Source organism: Gymnodraco acuticeps, unplaced genomic scaffold (genome assembly GCF_902827175.1).
Source record: "Gymnodraco acuticeps unplaced genomic scaffold, fGymAcu1.1, whole genome shotgun sequence".
In the NCBI taxonomy this organism is placed as follows: Eukaryota; Metazoa; Chordata; class Actinopteri; order Perciformes; family Bathydraconidae; genus Gymnodraco; species Gymnodraco acuticeps.
Genome location: NW_022989974.1, coordinates 3,433,442 through 3,453,329, shown reverse-complemented (window position 1 = coordinate 3,453,329; position 19,888 = coordinate 3,433,442). Strand labels below are relative to the sequence as shown.

Below are 19,888 nucleotides of genomic sequence, written 5' to 3'. Positions count from 1 at the left end.
TAAACCAGAATTCTCGGTGCCTACCTGTTTGTTGGCCTTGAGGACAGTCCTCAGGGTTGCAATCTGTTCCCTCTTGGTGCTGAGCAGGGATTTCAGTTTGAGGATCTCCTCCATGCAGGCCTCCTTGTCCTTGTCGGCCACAGTGCCGAGCTCCAGGGAGGCGACCCTCTGGCGGGACAGCTCTGTGGTGCGGTCCACCGCCAGCTGCAGGTGCTTGATCTGGTCTCGGATGATGGCCACCAGGTTGTAGATGTTCATGGGCTCGCGGCGATGTTCAGACCCGGGGGAAGGCAGCGAGGAGACGGGGGAAGGGGCTCCGTCAGACAGGTCGGTCCTACCAGGCTCAGGGAAGAGGCCCTTGGTGAGCAGGATGGGAGAGCGGCGGCCACGACCCTCAGGGCTGCTCCGACCTCCCTTACCTTGCTTGTAGAAGTCCAGCATGACACGGTTGGGTGTCTCGTTGTTGCACATGCAGACGTGGTTGTAGAGGGTGGCCAGTTCTTCGCTGAAGGTGACCAGCTCGTCCTGCGCAACACTAAGGCTGCCCTGAGACTCGCCTGCCACGTCGCTCACCTGTGAACACAGAGAAAGAAGCTTCAATTAAGCTGCGTACAAGATTAACTATTTATTTGATCATCAATAAAAAGAGCAACATCTCACCTTGCGCAGCTCCTTCTCTAGCTTGATCTTCATCTCTCTCTCTGTCTGACTGGTCTTCTCTAGAGTTGCCAGCTTCCCTCCCAGCGTTGTGACGTCATATTCCAGACGGGTGTGCTCCTCTTCGTAACGTGACTGACAGGCCTGATATTGTGTCTTCAGAGTCTTCAGTTCCTCCTTCAGCTCTCCTGCTTCGGACACGGCAACCTAGCAAAGAAAGATCAATGGTTGAACATATATAAAAGCTGAGTATCAACAAAGGAAGTAGACATTCTGCTTTTAGCTTGACACATTTCTTCTACCGATAGGAGGAAAGCTCCCGTACCTTATACTTGCACTCCAGAATCTCCGGTCCATTGATGTCCACCTCGTAGTAATCTCCGTCCTCGTTGCTGTCACGTTCTTTCTCGTTGTCCAGGGCAGACTGGCGCTCCTTGCTGGCCTGGAGCTTGCGCATGGCGCTGAGGTTCTCCGTGAGGCGGTTGACCTTTTCCTGATGCTCGGACAGAGCACCGTTAGCATGCTCCAGCTGTTTCTGGGAGTCCTGCAGGGTGGACAGCAGGTTGACCTTCTCACGCTCCATCTGAGGAGAGAGGCGAAGACATGGGAGGTTATCATACTGTATTCTGTAATTAAAGTACAATGCTCCCTGCTGGGTCTTTCACACGTCACCATTTTTAGAATTTCAATTTCGCTGTTACACGATAACGTGAATGGTTCCTGTTTTGAAAATATATCATATTAAATCAGTGGATTATGTGGCATGTTGCGACTCAGGCTTGTGTTGCTAAGTTATGTGAAGCTTATCAGTCAGGATGACCTTGACAATTCTCCGGACTGCACTCAGCTCAGAGGGTCGTCTTACACACCAGCAGCCAGTTATGCTGATATAGGCAGCCAGCTATTTGAGAAGCTGACCAGTAAATAATGTAAAAGTATCATGTGTATGCTCATCTGCATACATTTTTTACGAGTGCGGAACAAATATGTAAAGTTCGATTAAAATGCTGTGTCATGTTAAGGAGCTAACTGTTTAATATTCCTTTATATCATATGTTAAGATACAAACAATGTTAATAAAAAAAAGATTTGAATAAATAAATAATGTATTAAATGACTGATCTTTTCATGTATTGATCTATTCCTGCAGAACCCATATTGTATGTTGTTAAACATCAACAAGAACTAATAAGGTGAAACACAAGGAGTGGACGTCTAGGATCAATCCTTGAGTACCTAATCAATAGAAGGTATGAGAGGAATGAGAGGGCTAGATGAGTAAAGGAAGGTTTTTGTTTGCTCTGCTCTGATTCCTCACTGGAATCTGTGGAATGACCTGGCAGGAGGCTTCAGCAGGCGGAGTGACACGCTGCGGGTCATAGCAAACACACAGCTTTGTCAGCCAACCAGATCCGGCACAATGATCGGGTTGAGAAGCAGAACGGTGTCCTTAGCAGGGCAGCATTGAGAGAGCTTGAACTTTACTTTATTAATCCGGCAACCGTGTTTATGTTTGACGAAGGGAGACAAATAAAGAATCCCTTGGTTCTCAAAACAATCCACAAGTTCCCCATACTTTCTGGTAGCCATGGTGCCCAATCAGGCGCGGCTGGTGCACTGGTTCCACCACCCGCTGCCTCCCGGCCCAGCAGAGCCTGAAGGGTGTGTGTGTGTCTCCATGGGTTCATTTAGAGGATTTAGACCCCTGCAGCAACCTGGGTCAGGATCTACCGACTCAGTGTTTTAGACACACCTCTGGCCTACTCAAAAACACAGTCCTGCTGATTTATTTTATGATAACTACTTAACCTAGTTTGTTTTAAAACATTTAATAAGCATTGCGCTCATTTATTGCCATATCAAGAATATCTGGAGGATGTCAAAGTCAACTTTAATCTTCAAGGTACTATAAATCTTTGACTCTCATTAGCTTGCTATTGATTTTTTCTTCACTAAATACACCTTAAAACACAAACATTTACTTCCCAATCTGGGAGACTGCAATTGATTTATCGTTTCTTACTTGTCCGTGGAATGGATGGTTATAAATGGTTACCAATGTGTTTAACTGTTTACTGACACAAATGTTTACACAGTTGTTAATAACAAACCTGCATCAGCTGCTGTTTGAGCTTCTGGATCTCTGAGATGTTCAGTTCGCTCAGCAAGTCGTCCACCAGGCTGGGAGCGGGATTGAACAGCTCTTCCTTCTCGGGAGAGGAGATGCGGTTGTTGTAGGCGAGAGCATTGGCCAGTTTGGTGAAGCCATTCTCAAATTCCTGCAGAGCCTCGTCGTTGTTGGGTTCAGTGGAGGCATCGTCGCTGAACTTGAGACCAACCAGAGAAATGCTGAGAGGGCTGAGGGGAGAAAGTAGGAACGGTGTGTTATCTTTTGTTCTTTACACTGTTTTCTGAGTCCTATGAACACTTTGTGTGTTTTTACCTGTGACAAAGAGTGTCTCCAATGTTCATGTAGTGGGACAGCTCTTTCCTCAGGGATGCTTTCAGCTCTCGCTCAGTCTTGATGGTCTCCAGGGCTTCAGCTAGCTGACGCTCTGCAATCTCCTTCAGGCGGATGGCATCCTCCAGCTGGCTGTTAAGGAACTGAGTGTCCTCCTCTTGACGACGGATCTCATGCTTCAAACCTTCAAACTCCACCTAGGTAAAAAAAGAGGTGATGGAAGACTATCGATGAGTTTTGAATTGACGACGAAATACAACAAGATGCAGCTCAAATTCAAACAAGCTGTCAGACTGGATCATGTGTGGCAAACCAGCTGGATCAAACAGAATGACATTATACAAGATAATGTTAATTGACAGAATATAGATTGAATTTCCCTTTCTAATTAGTTTGAAGTTAATTGGATTTGGGAATCCTTTTTATATTGGATGTCTTAAAAGTAGGAGCCGCTTTTGTTTGGTTTCATGCCCTCTGTGATGAATATGGAGAACAGAATCCGAGAAGCGCATATGCAAATAATTAACAGCTCAAGGATAAAAGCTTATACTAAATGGAAATATCCAAGCTCTGTATTATGTTTGCAAATGTGCGAAGGGGATTGTATTTTTCTTTCCACTCATTTGACTAAACCAAGGAAGGTTTTTTTTTTACTACAATGAAGTGTTAGAATCTCTCTGAATAATGATAGCTGCTAAAGAGTCGATCAAACACTTCTACAGCCAGGCGGCAGGAAAGAAAAAAACAAAGGCAGCTGCTTATCTCGTTGCTGTATCGGAGGATGTTTTTATTATCGTAATTAAATCTGAATGTTAAAGCTTCTTTTGGCTGTCTAATCAGTACAAGAAGGAGACACACTGAGAGCCAATGAGAGGGAGGATGAGGGCCTGTAGGGCGGCTCAGATGCTGTTAGATAGTTTACAGTACGTGTGTGTGTGTGTGTATAAAAAGTACTACGCTGAGATGCCTGAAACTACCCGTTTAATTAGGCCTTGCCAAGAAGACTCCCTGATAACCATCAACAAAGGCGGATTTAACAGGAAAGGGGATTGTTATGTGCCGTAGTGTTTGTGTGGTCGTGTATGTGTGTTTCTCTCTCTCTCCCTCTGATTCCCCAGGTGCAGCCTGATTGTCCCCAGGTGCAGCCTCTCCCAGGTGCTGCCTGATTGTCCCCAGGTGCAGCCTGATTGTCCCCAGGTGCAGCCTGATTGTCCCCAGGTGCAGCCTGATTGTCCCCAGGTGCAGCCTGATTGTCCCCAGGTGCAGCCTCTCCCCAGGTGCTCCGAATTCCTAATCAGGGCCTCCATATAGGCCCGGAGGAAGACTGCAGTGGGCTCTCCGTTTTTCCTCCTCTGGCTGCATGTGTGCAGACCTGTGTGTTGCCATTTGATAGGAGGGGAGCTCCGTGCTATAATCGATGCTGTATAATTCTGTGCAAATTGGCTGGTGAGCCCGTGTTTCTTTTTTGGTCATTAAACGACTGGTGCGTTACTAAGAGATCGGTTTTCTCTCCTTTTTTTGTCGTGCTTGGTCATCCTTGTGTGTGGTTACTTCCCTTTGTACCCCCCTAGATTTAGAAGGGAACGTAACAGGGATGTTCTGCTGTATGGTTCAAACGTTGTGCATCAGAGCTGCAGCCCTGTTTTATCCTCACCTGGCTCTGTTTGAGCATGGAGACCTGCTTCTGCAGCGAGATGTTCTCCTCCTCCAGCTCGGTGTAGTCCTGCAGCAGACGAGCCTCCCTGAACTTGTACTCCTTGACGTCATCACGCAGCTGATTCCTCTGGAGCTCCACCATCTGGCTGCTCTGTAGGGCAACAAGAGGAAGGGCTGTCAGTGACCACCATTTCAATCTCTTTTGACCGAGGGTGGGAGAGATGGCCATGATTGGATATTGTTGCTTTAGTATAACGGTTAGTGTCACGTTGGCTATTTAACACTTTAAATCTTGCGCGATACAAAAAGATCCCATCTGGTCCGACCCATCGTGTGTGTGTGTCTTTGGTGTGTGTGCCTGTTCGTGTTTGAGAGGGAAGTGCCAGGTGTCTCTCCGGGCAGTGGGCCACAAGTGTGTCTGCCTGCCAGCTCTGAAAGTACCACAGAGACCGAGCCGACATATCTCTCTCATGGTGACAGACATTCAATAGCCAGAAAGCTGTATTAGTCAAATGTTCTAAAGAGGCGTTAAATTGGGCATGGTTCGCTATACAGAAGCATTAAAGAACTTGAAATGTTTGGCTCTATGAAACCTGATGTACTTATATGATTCTGTTTTCTTCAAGGTTGTGTCTTCCTGGTCGAATGTACTTATTGTAAGTCGCTTTGGATAAAAGCGTCAGCTAAATGCAATGTAATGTAACTTACTGGCACAAATTGTAGAATTAAGTCGTTTTAGTTGGAACTCGAAATCGGAATATCTGACTATTACCAGTTAATATGTGCTCGTATTTTGAGTTATATACTGCAAATGTAGATCCTTTCTGCTCAGGAAAGACATCATGAATTATATAAAAAGGTAGAGATGTAAGAGAAATGCCCTTCCCCCCGCTGTTAGACTGCCACACAAAGCGAAGGATCTGATCAGCCGTACTTAGCCACCTGTGTCCTACTACCTCGTCTATAGCTCTGTTTAACCCTCTGTCCTCTTTCTTCAAGATGTGCCCATGGCTTCCTTTCCCTGCCGACTACCTCATCCCAAAACACAAGAATCCCACAGGACACTTGGGTGGGGGGAATCTTAGCCGGCGGCTGTCAGAGAAATAGCAAATAAAAGCTCTGAAGTAAGGGGATACTCGGTGAAGGAGAGTGGACCTCAGCCTTTTTGAACTGAATAAATGAACATGCACATGTGTGTGTAATGTGAGAAAGAGTGTTTGAAATAGATCTCTGTGTTCAGCACCGTCTGAACTGACCTTGAATGTGTGTGTGAAAGTGAGCGTGTGACTTTGGACACAAACAGCTCGTGTTTTTATCTCCTGATCAAGTAAGGAATGTGTGCAAATATGTGTGTGTGACAAAGTGAGAAAAGAACAGCAGTCTCTGTATCTACAGTATAGTGAGCATTTGCATGCGGCTTTGAATGTGTGGGATGTGTGGCTTTCTCTCAGGCGAGTTGGCGGAGATAACCTAATACCAGAGGGACAATTAGCCTCTCAATCCCTCGCCAGGTGGCCCCTTCCTCTCACACCGTAACCATGTGGACGCATCAATCCCTGCTCTCGGATCATAGCAGCAACCAGAGGAAGTCGATCCTGAGAGGCTTTCACTGTGCAGATTTACTCATGTCTCCACTGCCTTGAGATTAAATACACATCAGTAATATAATGTGTACAAAAATAGAGTGAGTAATAAACTGGTGATGACAGGTGATGGCTAGAAACACCTTTTAATAAGGGCCATTGGTTTGATCCCCTTAACAGTAATGAGCTCAGACACATGCCAGTATAGTATTATAACATATTAATACAGCTTTAATTGTAACCAACAATAAATCACGCTGTTTACAAACTAATGGATCTCAAGAGACTGTCACGCCACAAAACACTATTATGTCTAGTTATTTGCTATAATTAGAATGTACTCACTTAGTTGGCTAACTCTGAGGAGTTTACTGACAAACAGTATGTTGCTGGATCCCCCCCGATGAAGCGCATCTCGTTTGCTCTGTGCAATAATTCATCGCTATGTGCAGAGCTGAGTTGCGGCTGACGTTTGAAGTTGCATTCATATTCATTGGGGGTTTTGCGCATGCCTAACGAGCGTGGGCGTTTGCTCTGCGAAAGCCCTGATGTTAGTGCATTACTGAATAATGCATGAGCTTACATACAGATGAGTCTAACAGTAAGCCCATTGGTCCTGACATCGTAGAGCAATCTGAATTAAAGTGAAAATGGGGGAAACAGTCAAATTGTCAATAGATTTACACACTCTAGCTGGCAGGTTTGTAGTATCAAACTATTTACATACTATTGTATTAAGATTTTTAGCATATCACCACACAGCTGGAGTAATCTCTTGTTTTTGTTCTTGTGCCAGCTGGTTGCTAGGGCCTGGCCTGTTGTGTGCCTCAGCCGGAGGGTCAGTGCTGCTCGGTCCTGATGAATACAGGCCTCCTCTGAACCTGATTATGATCCTCCTCCAATCTGATTATTATGCATACCAGGGCTTTGACCTTTCACCCTGCTTCCACATCCTCTGCTGCACTGAGCCGCTGAGGGACTGGGGGGTGGGTTTGCGCTGCTGTTTGACAGGAGTTGATTTGAGTAAACTCATCAGTGTTTACTGTGGCCATGTGTGTCCCTGCTATAAAGGGTGAATGACATTTAATCAGGAGGAGCACACACCTCTCTTGGGAATTGTTGTGATATAATATGATAATGAGTGTGTGTGGCTGGGTAGATACTGGGTGTGGCTTTAGAAGGCCATCTGAGGTGCCATCAATAAAGTCAGTGGGAAGCCTCTCTTGAGCATGTGCCTCTGTTTCCTTAGGGATGACCCCCCCCCGCCTTCTGTCACCACAGGTGACGTCTGGGCAGCTGACCTTAATGCGCCCACACACACACATACAAACGTGTCACTTCCATGCAAAGTGGGTGGTAGTGAAAACAGAAGCAGACAGTGGTACAGGCACACCAGAAACATGCAAGATGCTTGTGATATCGTATACGTTTAAAACTAAAGTAAGGACTAGTGCATTATTGTGTATATGCATGATAAAGCATAGCCGTTTGTTGCTCTAATGAACTCTCACTAGGCCATTCATGCTGCAATATGTCACGAGAGCTCACATTTCAGTGGGTCAGAGCTTCTTACGGTAGCTTATGTGCTGTAGGAACTCTCTCACTTTTAGCTCCAAAGCTTTCTTTTCACCATTCAACTGCTCGACAGCACAGTGGAGCTGAGCCTGCTTAAATCTCACTAAAGCTTTGAGTATTTTCTCAATGTGTTTGAGCCCCTATAACCTCTACTTCTATGCTCCATCACTGAGTAAGCCACGGTGGCAACGTTTCAGGCTTAACACAAGTGTAGATTATGCATGTTTTTCACGTTTTTCAGGCTCTGCATCGCTCTTAATAACTCAAATATGCATTTCTGCAAATCCTATCATATTTACTAGCTTTTCTCCCCTCTGGTTTAGTTCCCTCGAAAGTGCTGCGACCCCCATATGGCAAGAGACTGTACTATTGATTAAATAGAGAGACTCAATATAAATATAAATAAAAATGTTTTCTCCCTTTCTCTCTCTCGCACTCTGCTGACCTCTATTCCACTCTCTATCCTACCCACTATGCACTTCAGTAAAATGCACATGCACTGAATTTCCTTCTCAAATTACTCTTCCTACAAAGTGCAGAGGGGTCCCCAGATGCAATGACACCAAGCACAGGTCAATATTGCTTCTTTTTTTTTTTAACCCTCTGTCTTGGCTTCTCTTTCTAAAACCACTGGCCTCCATTTCGCCATTTCACAAACATTGACACGCTCATATTTCCCACCCCCACCCTCTCTCTCCTCAGCATGTCAGTGTGCCTTTATGGCGCGTTTCCACAGCAGGCCTCGCTCGGCCTGGTTAGGCCTTATTAGGCCCGGCTCACTTAGAGACCATGTATCAGTCACAGTTGAATTCCTTCCTCATACCAAGCTTTAATTCCACCATGTCTATCTATCAGATAAAAAAAGAAGTAGACAGGGCTCGCCATGTTCAATTCAGCTTGCAGATCTCAGGTGATACTTCAGATAGCTAATTAGTGAAAACACGTTTCATGTCCTGTAGGCTCTGCCGCACGTCAAGGTCATGTCAGCCTGAGTTAACACTAACTCTACCAAGCCCAGCACATCCCAGGATTACCTTCAGGAGAGACAAGAAATGAATCCTAGATGCACTACAGTTCAACCCCCCCAGAATAGGTTTAGACAGAGCAAAGGAATAATGAAGCTCAGGGGCCTATTGCTACTGTCACAGCTAGAATGTGGGTGAAAGCAGATCTGCTTTTATCCTGCTCTTCGCTGCAAGCAATTGTCATTCTATGCAGCCAACCCAGACTCCATTACAGAGAGACAACACAGTCAAGGTCACACTTTTCAATGAGACAATTAACATCTAAAAAGTGAAAGGAACCTTGCGAGTGTGTGGCTGATGATTCTTTGCCTAGTGTGAGTGTATAAAAGCCCACAGGGTGAACGTGTGTCTACATGCACTTATAGTGAATTAGTGATTTTGAGGTCATTTGGATGAGAGTGGAGAACTGTTGGTGTGAGCACATTTACACCCATTATCTGCAGTGAATGTGTAGGCCTGTGTGTGTGTGTGTGTGTGTGTGTGTGTGTGTGTGTGTGTGTTGATGATTTATTAGGATCCATTGATCCAGCATGGAAAACCTCTTTGGTGTTACGAGCCAGAGGCTTAAATCAAGATCGAGACACTTTCAGAGCTTTCTAAAAGCTGATGCCAAAGACAAATATTGTTAGGGATCAATGGCACATCTTCTAAATGTGGTTTAGAGACGCATCCCTCTCAAGTCATCAATCTTTTACACATGGAGGAAGCCGACGTGGGAGTCAGATTGAATGATGGTGGGAGCTGTGGACAGATAACCCAAAAAACATCTGCAGGATCAAGTGTCAGTTATGAGATACTCGTTGAAATTTGAATACAATGTGTTTATTACATCTCTTCTCCTTCTCCTGCCGTCTCATTCAGTTTTTTCTTAAGTTCATTTTTCAACCTTTTCTCTGTTTGTCTTTCTCTACTGCCCACCGCCTCCAACTATTGCAGGACAGGAGGTGATCCGTCATGGCATTTATGTCACAAGAAATAATAAGGCAGTCGACATCAGCACCCTAGAGCCTTCTAGGAGTCCTGTTACATCAGCCTCACGTCAGACGATAATAACAGGGAACAAAGAGCAACCTTACTTAGATCTCTTTACCACTCAACTCTGACCTTTCAGTAATCAAGGTAAAACGTCAGGGCTGCCGTGACAACAGAAATCCTGCTCTCATGTCCCCTGAAAAAAATGAAAAATGCAGCATCGCACTCTCCTTTCTTCTCATTACAACAACTACAATGGCCTTCCTTTCATTAGCTTTGTACTCTGCACTCTTCTGACCTTTTATACTAAGCCCAACGATGCGGACCCCCCCCCCCCCTCAGGTGTTTAATCCAGCCATTTGAAAAGGCACTTAAATTAAAAAGGGAAGCCTGACAGCTCCATCGACTGTGTCCATGAGGTGAAAAAAACAATCATGTTTATCATTTAAATGAGCAACACTTTAGGCGATTGACAAAAGCTCAACATCACAATGTATTGGTTTGGGAGGGGAAATGGCCAAAGCAGGTAAATCACCTCAGGGTGACAGTAGTTATGGAAGAGAGGCAACAAACGTTACTGTGTCAGCACATCCTGGGTGGTGCAAATGAAGAGGAAACACTGGAAGCAATCATGTGATGCTGAGGTGGAAACACATTACATTTTTTACGAGTGAGATTGGAGTGTACACAGATAACACTTCTCAGCGTTTTTATCAGTGGCTTTGCTCGATCATTTCCTAAGGAGGCAGGCAATGGAGACCCCCATTCATACCTCATTCACACCAACGGTGTTTCAGGGCCGGTTCGGAGCTGGAGCTTGAAAAGCACCGGGTTTTCCTGTTCACACCGCAGCGGAGCAGCCTCTTAGCTCCGGAATCCGGTTCATTTCGAGCACCAAAAAATTGTCCGGCCAGAGCAAAAGCACCACATAAGTCACGCCCACGTCGAGGCGGGATCAACTCCTGAACAACAACAAAAAGCCGGCGTTTTATCCAGTTCGTACACAACGATGGAGAAACTTAACAAGCAGCAGTGGTCCACTGAAGAGACCAGCTACCTACTGGGAATCTGGTCTTCCCAAGAGGTACAGAAGAAGCTGGAGCACAATCGGCCATTGTTGTTGTTGTCGGTGTCAGCTGTGAGGGGTTTCCGTGCGGTTTGGCTTTATGAAGCAGGCACGCAAACGGCTACGTCATGACGCAAACGATGACGCAATGACGCAGCACCAGTCGGACTCTGGGCAGTGTGAAAAGAGCAGGAGCTAAACCGAAGAACCAGTTCTGAACCTGAAAAGCTCTAGCACGGAGCTTGAACCGGAGTTGCGTTGGTGTGAATGAGGTATATGAGAGCATAATGGCAGCCATCACTGTAGGCACAGTCCTCTCAAGAGATTGAATGTAATGAAGTCATGCCTATTAGAGTGCGCCTCCTTACAGTTTTACTGGCTCTTTGTGAGGATGTAATCCTGTAGACTGCAGCATAGCACTGAAATGTGTCTTACCCGTGCTTGGGGCTAGCATTTGAGCCTTTGCCATGAAAGCATGTCTGGGAGGTTTGAATGTGATGTCAACATCCAGCTGAAATAATGTTCCTAAATGGTAGAGAATTAACTGCCCTGTACAGAGGAAGAGCTATTTTACACTTAATTAAATATCCACATCTGCAGGTTGTTGGAGTGATGGCATTATCTATTGATTTTTTATCAACACAGTCAAATTACATTTTTGTAAGCCTTTCGCAAGCTGTTTTTCATCCGTACTGTTCTCACCCGAAATACAATGTAATAGATTACAGAGAAACCTTATAGATATGCCGGAGCAATAACACCTACTTTAAACCAAACACAAAGGCAACAGTTACAGCAAAACTGTCAGTTGCATTTAATGATGAAATTGAGTCATTCAATCAACCTCTGGACTTAATATGATTACCCATAATGCCCAGAAAAGAAGCACAGTCCACCATTGGTGCTGAGTTTACTCTCATTAAGCCTTTCTCCTAACGGATTTTAGGCCTCCTTCTTTCTCACCATTCTTGCCGTCTCCAAGTGCTCCCCCTTTCTCTCCCTGCCTAAGCTTTAGGGCTAATTTGAAACCCAGGAGACAAAGGCGTCTTTCAGTCCTGTCAGTCTGGTCACAGTGCCAGCCAGTGCCCAGGCTCCCTCCATTTGCCTGCCACACACAGAAGCACCATTAGAAGGGTGTCATTATCTCCTATACATGGGGCAATTTACACTCTAGCCACTTTTACCTAGCCAATTAGAGCTGGCCAGAGCCCATGGTGCTGCTTTAGGGTGTTTATAATGGGAATACCACCTGCAGGAAGGCCCTAATGCAAACCAGTGCACCACCAGTTATACCAACAACACAGTATATAAGCTAACCCGCTATCACTACAATCATATTTCTCTTACATTTTGGAATAAAGATATAAGAAGTAACTAGCTTCAGGTGGGAGATGTTGTAGAAAGAAATAACATTCAAGTTGAGTCTTGAATGTCTGCAGGCAGTAAAATGTGTATTCTGCTGCAAACACATGTCTTGGGAGGCACATCTGGCTTTTATTATTCCCAACTTAACCAACATAGATGCAGAGCTGAGCATCAGCTGACCTAATTATAGTGGAATTGGGAGCTTTGCGGAACTTAAGTAGTTTTGAGGGACAAGCCATTTTAAAGTCTTTTTCACTAATCTCAGTCAGAAATGCGGCTGACATCTGTTTCAAGCAGTGACTCGCAGTAAACAGCAGCGATTCAAGCAGCTGCCCACCAAAGAGTTAAGACTCACTTTAGAGGGAAGCCCTTTTTTAAATCGCCTCCCTCCCAATTACACTGGAATTACCAACTTGAGCTTCAAAACAGAGGACCCAGCTGGATCTGCTGTGCACAAACACAGGAAGACTTGGAACATTGATGGGTTTAACTACCACATGACAAAAGAGTTATACAGAGACATGAAAAAGTGCTCAATCTCATACTGCGGGAAGATGATTGGACCATTCTAGAAAAGCAAGTTAAATGTAGTCGGTTCCTTCTTTCCTCAAGCTACTTCAATCCAACCTACTTAATATTCCAGCCTTTGCTTGGGTGTCAAGGGAGCATAGACCAAAGGAACTCTTTTAAGGTGAGAAGCTCCCTCTGCCCTCCTGTCACACTGTTCATCTCTTCTCATCCTTTTATATCTTCCTGCCTGTACGTACTGTACTTCTTCAAAGCTCTGTTCTCCTCTCAGTCTACGTGATTTTAACCTGTACTGCTATTCTGTTCATGCAATCTCCTCATCACTAGCTTCATCAAAGAAAATCACACACGCATGGCCATTGGCAAAGACACACAACCCACGCTCTGCACTGCATTGCACTCTCGTCTCTTTCAATGAGGTCAATTAGCTGTGAATATATGTAAATGGCGGCTCTGAATAGGTCAGACATTGTCCAAAGTGGGGCGCAGACAATAACTGTTAGCATTACGCTAGTGAGGAAAGATTAAGAGAAAATTATATAATGTGTATGGTAGGGGTGTAACGGTTCACAAACATTTCGGTTCGGTACGTACCTCGGTTTTTAGGTCACGGTTCGGTTCGGTACGTTTTCGGTACAGCAGAAAAAATTATCACAAAACATAACATATTTTTTTCTAATTATTATTAAACTGTGAATATTCACTCAAATAAATACAAAATATAATAAAAAAAAACATTAAGGTGCAGCATTTCGATGAACTGAAATAATCTGTATTTGAACTTTACTGTACTAGTACTCACAAAACATAAACTATTAGTTTTGGGTTTTTAATTATTATTAAACTATGAATATTCACTCAAATAAATACAAAATATAATAAAATAAACATTAAGGTGCAGCTTTTTAATTAACTGAAATAATCTGTATTTGAACTGTACTGTACTAGTACCTAAGCAGCCAGTTTGACATTATGACTTGCTTGTCATTGTATTTTCATGTTGTTTTAAAGAAAGATGAACTTGTCCACATTGCTTGCCGAAAGGGCAGATCTGCTGGCACTAACAATGTCTCCTGCTGTGGAGAACACCCTCTCTAGGGACAGAGGTAGCAGATACAGCCAGGTAGCGCTTTGCTAACATGGCAACATAAGGATATTTGGTGTTTGTAATAGCTTTGGCTCGGTCTGAACTCTCTGCGAGTGGTGGAGGCTTAAATGCTAGCGGGAGTTGGGTTTGCACTTCAGTCTTTTTTCTTTTGGTACCGGTGATATTCACGTTCGGGTGATGCCTTTTCAAGAGTGTGCAAGTTTGATGTATTGCCAGCCGCGTAACCAATTTTAGTTGAACAATGCCGACAAACAGCTTTGGTTCGGTCCACCTGTCTTTGTCCGTCATCCTTGTTCGTAACTGCGAAACCAAAATATTCCTAAACCGGAGACTTCAATGATGCTGGAGGATTTTCAGCTCAACTTTATCTGCGTTCGCCATTTAGACAGTTCCTCAAATTACTGACTACATTTGAACGCATCCCTCTGACATAGTATGCCTCTCGTCCAATGAAATGACTTGCTCGCTCTATGACGCGTTGAACACAATGGGAGCAACATTCTCTGAATGCTGCGACGCAGCACCTGAGATTACTTCCAAGAAGTTGTTCACGTTCTCAATTTTTTAAGTTTAACGTTATATTCGTTCGGTACACTTCGGTACACATGTGTACCGAACCGAAGGGCCCGTACCGAATAATTTCGGTACGGGTACGTGTACCGTTACACCCCTAGTGTATGGGTATGCTCTGATAGGGAGGCATGGCTTAATCTTTTTTTTAAACATTTCAGTTAACACACGGTTGGCAAATGACTAGTTTGACGTTCACTTTTTTGGCATGGCACTAATGCTAAAGGTTATAGGTATTAATAGTTTATTATGTCATGCCTTCTTTTCTTACCGAGCATGTTTCCCATGGTCTCAGTGCTTTCCCTGATCTGTAATTATAACTCCACCCTGCATCACAATAGTGTTGGAGGATCATATTAGGCTTAAAGGCAAGATGTTTTCCCGTGTCTTAGCATGTCAGAAACGTACCAGCTGCTGACTGCAATCGCACCCTTAATAACACAGGCTTGGACAGCAAAATCAAAGTGATTATTATGACAGAGTCTATCTGTAAAAAGTGTAAAACTGTATGCCCCAGTTTCCTCCTGCAGGCTCACAAACACAGGGCTTGAGACTGATCAGTGATAAATATCTGTTGTAGCTTCAGACAGATATTACATTACATTACTTTACATTACATTGCATTTAGCTGACGCTTTTATCCAAAGCGACTTACAATAAGTACATTCGACCAGGAAGACACAACCTTGAAGAAAACAGAATCATATAAGTACATCAGGTTTCATAGAGCCAAACATTTCAAGTGCTACTCAACTGGCTTTAGATAAGCCAGTCCTTTATTAGTATATAAGTGCTTTGTTAATAGTTCTAACGCTCGAAGTGGAGTCGAAAGAGATGAGTTTTCAGTTTGCGCCGGAAGATGTGCAAGCTATCTGCCGTCCTGATGTCAATGGGGAGCTCATTCCACCATCTTGGAGCCAGGACAGCAAACCCACGTGTTTTCGCCGATGGGAACTTGGGTCCCCCTCGCAGCGAGGACGCAACGAGTCGTTTGGCTGATGCAGAGCGTAGTGCACGCGCTGGGGTGTACGGTTTAACCATGTCCTGGATGTAGGAAGGGCCAGATCCATTCGCAGCACGGTAAGCAAGTACCAGTGTCTTGAAGTGGATTCTAGCAGTTACCGGAAGCCAGTGAAGGGAGCGGAGGAGCGGAGTGGTGTGGGAACATTTAGGAAGGTTGAAGACCAGACGAGCCGCTGCATTCTGGATGAGCTGCAGAGGTCGGATGGCACATGCAGGTATAAACAGATATAAACATCGACAAAGACACCCGTTGTTCTTGATAGCTGCAGGCAAACCAGACACAGCCCTTTGCTTCAACTAAGAAAATAGCTCATTTTCACAGTAATGACGTGAGAAAATAGCACCACGATACAGTGTCTTCTATTGAGCAGTCATATTCTGTGAAGCGACTTTATCCGATCCTGACCTTTCAAATGTCATGTGTGTATTATTAACATCCTTAAATACTTCTAATAATTCTGGAATATGTCTGATTGTGTATCTCCGACTTTTACCTCTCTCATCTCCTGGGTGATGGTGTTCATGCGTTCATTCTCAGACTGGGTGTTGGTGAGGATGTTGCGTGCCTGGCGGACCTCGGTCTGCAGCTCCAGGACCCTCTGCTCGTAGTAGGCCTCCTTACTGGCCGACTCCTGGATAAGAGACTCCTCACGGCTCTCCCCATCCGCTGCCACCTTCCTGTGGTTGGAGTAGGCTTGTCCAAAGGCCTGGCGATACAATGAAGGAGGAGAAGCGTTTTTTAGTGTTTTTAATACATTGTTAATGATATTTAGTGGCCAGACGACAGATATATGTCAGTCAGGGGATTGAAGCATTAACAGGCTATTATATTTTTACAATCGGGATTTGTAAAAAGGTTATTTAGTGATGCAGCCATTCTTAAGTGACACTAATCTCTATTACTATGGTTCAGCTAGGGACTGGGGCTAGAATAACCTCCCAAAACCCTGCCGTCGCCCCGTAGAGATAATCAGTTAGGCTGCATCATCCCATCTCCCCCCCATCACTCCCTCCCCTCACAGCGCTGACCTCCCCTGCACGTGCTCGGCACTGACTCAACAGATGGGAAAGGCAAACAGTAAAAGTAGAGCAAATGCCCGAGTGTCTGGGTGATGATGAGAGGCCTGTGTTCTAATGCTCTTAATACCTCAGGAGATCATAGCAGAGTACGGCAAGGTCAGCAGATATTTGATTTTTACGGATTGCCCGAGGGGGATGAAATTCATAAAGAAATGTACCTATAAGACAGAAAGAAAGACTAACTATGGAAGACATATAGGCTAAGGCTTCTACCTTCTGTAGGGGATGTTCTCAGTTCAAGTCTAGGGGGAGTCCTGTACTTTCATTGTGCAAAATGAAATAAGTATATAATGCTGGCTTCATTTTGATCTGAATTCTTTGATTTCCTGCAAGGCACCATCATATGAACAGAGACTGACCGTGAGGAAGACCCTAACTGCAGCAGAATCTAGGTTAGGTTACTATACGCCTTCCCAAAATAACCATCCCCCCGATTATAGATTTCATTTCCACTCCTGTAACCACCAGTGATCGTGTAGAAAAGTTGATTCTCATCTCGCTCACAGCTCGAGTGCAGGCAGTAATCTGAAATCACCTGAGGCCCTGCATCTGACCTTGTTTGCAGCTGCAGTGCAGTCTCTTCTCTCCGACATGCTACCTCCATTTTTCCCCAGAAAAAAGGAGGATTTTCTCTATTTGACTGCCTATCATACTAATCCCAGTCATTCCTTTAGAGGAAGGATAACCTGGACATTTGCATTAGTTGAACTGGCCTACTTGCAGGACTTAGAGTTTCATAAATATGCGAGTGTAAAACTATTTCAGTGGGTTACAGATGTGCGTGACATCATGTCTGGTGCGGTGGTTACATCATCTCTCTCACTTTCCAGGATCCAGCAAGCAAGCATGAAGAGATAAAACCTCAGCCTGGGACACAACATGTTTCATTTGGAAGCAACGGCAGATTGAAATGGTGATAACTGAAATGTGATTGTGTTAGTTCTCTAAAGATTGCCTTTTTTTGGGACAGATAACCTGAATTGTGTTTGCAATAGATAGAATACGGTAACCAAGCCAACACAAGAGCTGAAATGAGCTGCTTAGTCAATGAGCCAAATGACAGAAAAGAATTGGAGGGTGATTGACAAGAATATGTTGTTGTTATAAAAGTTAAAAAGCATTTTGATATTTGTTTGCTTCGCAGTTGAGGATTTCCTGCTCTTCTTTGAGTTATGTAATAGTAAACTAAACATCTTGTTGGCTGAACTGAACTGAAAAGTGGTTTATGAAAGTTATGTTGCAGCATATTAATTGATAATGAAAATAACTGTTCAGAACATGTATAACATATCTAGATACGACTTCTGGGAGGTGCTTAAGTTATCTTGAAGCCAAGGTTCACTAGACATTTATTGACAGGCAAAGTGTGTCAATAAAAAACTTATGTCAGTAACTCTAGATAAAATCTGTTTAATAACTATTCTTATAACTTCCCCACAAGCTTCCTCTCATCCGAAAATCACACCGACAATCAGCAGGAGACTATATTTGATGAGGAAGTCTTTGCAGGAGACAGGATTAATCCAATCAGAAACAGGGGAATCCCATCATTATAATCTTGGTGAATAGTGGACATTGAAGGGACTCCAATCAGTCCGATCTAAGAGGCCTGTCCTCTAAACATAAAGTACAGACCCTAGCCAACACCCTCTGACCCAAGGCCTTTAATCTCCGCTACCCAAGCGTGGATTTAGGCTACATTTGGGGGAGGTTAAATTATGGACGCACGCGACCAAGCCTGTAATCCCATAGTGAGCTGCCCAACCAATGTATAATTCATCTTTAGCTTGCCATATGTTGCGTTTTTTTTAATATATTAGACATGTAAGCGCTGTGGGTTATTAATCTCTTGTAAAGCTAATCAAAGGCAGATCTTTGGTCATTAGCACGCTGTCTGGATTTCCCCACAGAGGGCTACGGCTAACATTAACACTTCATAAAGGAAAGTCAATAATTCAACAGATTTATCCCTCTACAGACCCGAATGTCTGATTCCAGATGAGTGCATGCATTAGGGGGTGAGGTTAGACACCCCGCCGGGCTCCTCTTCAGACTGTGCTCTGCCATGTGTAGATCAAAGCACATCATCGGTGATCAAAAGCATCATGTGATTGAGCATGATTGATAAAATGAGACGCCTCCGAGTTCTTTTTCTCTTATTTCCATTACTTCCTCACATTGCTTAAACTAAAACAAAGGATCTGACTACCCTAGTCATGAGATTAACACATGGAAACTTTCAAAAGGTTAAAAAAAGACTCTCACATGGGTGCATGAATGCAGACTAATTTAAGGAAGGATGTTAGCCTTCATTTTAGTTTGAGGTAGCCTTTATCAAAACACTGGTGTCTCTGGTAATGAGGCTTATATTACACTCAATCTGCTATATGTGGGTTTACCTTACAGCCAAACAAATGTTCCTACGGCAGCGAGCCAGCTTGTGTGTTTGTTGTCAAAGCCTGAACATGTTATTATCATTCTGTCGTCTCACAAAGTCCACTGATTAGAAGGTGAGACGAATCAGGATTTACCAGTCATCTTTCTGTTGTGCTGTATGATCCCTGTTCAGAAATAGAAGGGGAATGCTAAACACTGGGTTCCTCAGGCTACAGCCCTGGTGGTAATGTCCAACACCTTGGGATGTTAAAGCAGAGATTGTAGGTCACCGAGTTCACTGTTGGTTTCTGCGCTTAGAATTGTCCTGCGCATGTTTCTCTGATCCATTGATTCAAGAGCACAAGGGAGACGGGCTTTAGGTCTCTGACAGGTAACACACAGATCGATACTGCAAGTCTCAGAGGCCCTGTGGAGCACAAGTAAAGCAAATGTATAATTCTATTTTTGGTTTCTTTCCCACTGGAGAGCAGTGTTCCTGTGGCAAGTGAGAAGAGGTACATTCAGAGATAGACCAATAGACAGGACTACTAAAGACTATCTGCAGCAGAGAATATAAAAGCTCTGTACAGGGCTGGATTTAAATAAGAGGCCAAGAGTATTTCAAACAATAGGGATGAGTCCTCTTGGAAAGCCTTGCATTTAAGACCAAAACCCAAAAGGGAATCTCTTTGGATTTGGGTCTGATTATTTGATCTCTGGTCTGGCTATAATCTTGTCATTGTCAAAGTTTCCATTCAGCTCTCTGTGGTCTTCAGTCTGGATGTATTAAGAAAGTAAAGCTAGCTTCAAGAGGAGAGGCAGTAATGCAAACAGGATAAGACT

The 19,888-nt window shown here is 44.2% G+C and overlaps 1 protein-coding gene and 1 long non-coding RNA gene across 4 annotated transcripts in view; one reads left to right on the top strand and one right to left on the bottom strand.

Moving 5' to 3' along the window:
• Positions 1–19,888, bottom strand: part of LOC117543119 (protein bicaudal D homolog 2-like) — a 48,209-nt gene that overhangs the window by 10,533 nt on the left and 17,788 nt on the right. For 2 of the 3 annotated variants that reach the window (XM_034211198.1, XM_034211199.1), the window contains exons 2-8: positions 16,084–16,296; positions 4,773–4,925; positions 3,101–3,315; positions 2,769–3,015; positions 983–1,240; positions 661–864; positions 25–573 (exon numbers count right to left, since the gene is read on the bottom strand). In XM_034211198.1, coding sequence (XP_034067089.1) covers positions 25–573; positions 661–864; positions 983–1,240; positions 2,769–3,015; positions 3,101–3,315; positions 4,773–4,925; positions 16,084–16,296 — 1,839 coding nt within the window. The remainder of the gene's footprint in view (positions 1–24; positions 574–660; positions 865–982; positions 1,241–2,768; positions 3,016–3,100; positions 3,316–4,772; positions 4,926–16,083; positions 16,297–19,888) is intronic. The other variant, XM_034211200.1, reaches the window with a different exon arrangement.
• LOC117543120 lies at positions 4,071–4,617 on the top strand. The gene is made up of 2 exons (XR_004568522.1): positions 4,071–4,236; positions 4,358–4,617. It is a non-coding gene; the product is annotated as an uncharacterized LOC117543120 (long non-coding RNA).